At 47.1% G+C, this 1,971-nt stretch overlaps 1 protein-coding gene across 1 annotated transcript; it reads right to left on the reverse strand.

Moving 5' to 3' along the window:
* Positions 1-461: 461 nt before the first annotated feature.
* Positions 462-1,421, reverse strand: N7481_004942 (uncharacterized protein; the record flags this gene model as incomplete). The annotated part of the gene is made up of 1 exon (XM_057264161.1): positions 462-1,421. The coding sequence occupies one exon, from the start codon at positions 1,419-1,421 to the stop codon at positions 462-464; it is 960 nt and encodes a 319-aa protein (XP_057121881.1).
* Positions 1,422-1,971: the final 550 nt, after the last annotated feature.

Genomic DNA, 1,971 nt, shown 5'->3' on the forward strand with positions numbered 1-1,971 from the left:
CAACACGCCATAGCTAGATATAGACCCCTGAGATCGCTCAACCGGTCTTAATACATTCGATCAATGATCCGATTCTATTGTACATGTTCAGTACAAGCCAGTAACTAAACTCCGCATACTGCCAAATTATACAAATATTTGGCGAATGTACCCACTGTACATAAAGCTCCACCTATTGCAAGAACAGCCACAGCTTCAATTTTGTAGTAGATGTTGAAGCGGGGGCGCTGTCTGCGAATCAGATACGCCCGCTGAGAGACAGTGGGATTTACTAGAAGAGGAGGCCCTAGGGTAGTGCGAAGCAGAAGCCTAATTCATGACAGTAGCGGTCTGCGGGGTACACATAGTGCACCCAGCTTCACCTGGCCCCCCCCACTACAATATGTAAATACATATACGTTGTAGTGAGTTAGTTCGTTATCTAGGTTGTGATTTTATTGGTATATCAACATATAGAGCATTCATACAGATCCCTGGGTATGATTCGAAGATGGCCAGGAGCTGAGCAGATGAATAGGCGACCCTTTAGATCCTCTTTGTCGATCACTTTGGTCATACAATCCTTGATCCAGGGCAAAAGCAGAGACAGTAGCTGAACGATCACAAGTCCAACTCGGATCTATATGAATACTGTATCTGCGCAGGTGCTGATCGTCTTCGATGGTAGATGGACATGCACGAACTACGGCAAGTAGTCTATTGAGTACCGTAAACTCCATTCTTAACTTGATGCCGTACACAACTGGTTTATAGGTCGTCTGGACGTCGAAGTTGTTGGTGTATTCGGTGGCTAGGAGAGACGCATCCAACAAAACAGCGGTAATGTTAATGATAACGAGGTTGGTAATGGCCTTTTGACCGTTCGGACCTTTCAAGGCCAGGACGGGTCGTAGACTGGTCATTGTCTCCCAGATATAGAGAGCACTGATAATCGTCTCTTGAACGGAAAGCCCGGTCAATTGGATCCGCTCGTATATATTAAATGTGTCGACGAAGCTGTCAACGCCGCGATTGCTCCCGAGAAAAAGGATGGTGGTCGGAATTTGCAAGGCACAGAAGTTGAAGATGATCATATAGAGCACCCAGCGAGAGTACTGACCGTAGGTCGTCACCAGATGAAGTCGAGAAAAGAGCACCACAGACTGGCCATTTACCATGGCATACCAGCCGATACAGATCAGAACACACATAGGAAAATTGGGCGCGAGGGCGAAGTAGCGAAGGAATACCGAAATGGCGTGAACCAGAATTCCAAATGTCGCGATCAGCATGCTCCAGAAGTACAGCCCGTGGCGGCGTTTGAAGGTGGTGAAGATTGAAATGGTGATTTCAATCACATTGTAACATGAGAGAGCGAGTAATCCGGCAATCACCATTGCCATCACCCGAGAAACATTGATAGGGCCGGTTTCGCCACCCATCTTGAGAAGGGTATCAGGTCCACCGGTAGGAATAAGGGGTGACGCGTGCTGAAATCGATTCCCTTCGATGATCACTGATCAATCTCGTAGGCTATCTCATAGTAGCTTTTCGAACTTTGTGAGGTTCAAATGTTCACACTCGGAGTCCAGAGTGCTCCGAATTTGTGGATGGGGGAAGGTTGGCAGGTGGGGGTTGTGAGGGAGGAAATTTGTGATCGGTCTCTGTGGCGATCATTTCCCACACTCGCATTCGATTGTAAGCTGGAGCAGAAGGATTATAGTTGCTGGATACCATTCGGTTACTCGGAATTTCCCTTAACGAACCTTGGAAGGAAACTCAGGTGGCTTGGAATGCGATAGCATAATCTATCGCTATTAACAATTCATAATTGGGGTTAGCTTGCCAAAGTCAATCTTCGTAGACTTCCCAATCTTCTCTCGGGCTAAGATTATTTTTGGCCTTCAACTCCGAGCCCAATGAGGTACAGCGACTGACAAAGAGGTAGGCGCCAAAAGTTGAGAGCCAATCGTTGGTCTCACCAAATCACAG

Source organism: Penicillium waksmanii (genome assembly GCF_028829765.1).
Source record: "Penicillium waksmanii strain IBT 27052 chromosome Unknown utg000005l:1.0-5232799.0:1.0-5237142.0, whole genome shotgun sequence".
Lineage (NCBI taxonomy): Eukaryota > Fungi > Ascomycota > Eurotiomycetes > Eurotiales > Aspergillaceae > Penicillium > Penicillium waksmanii.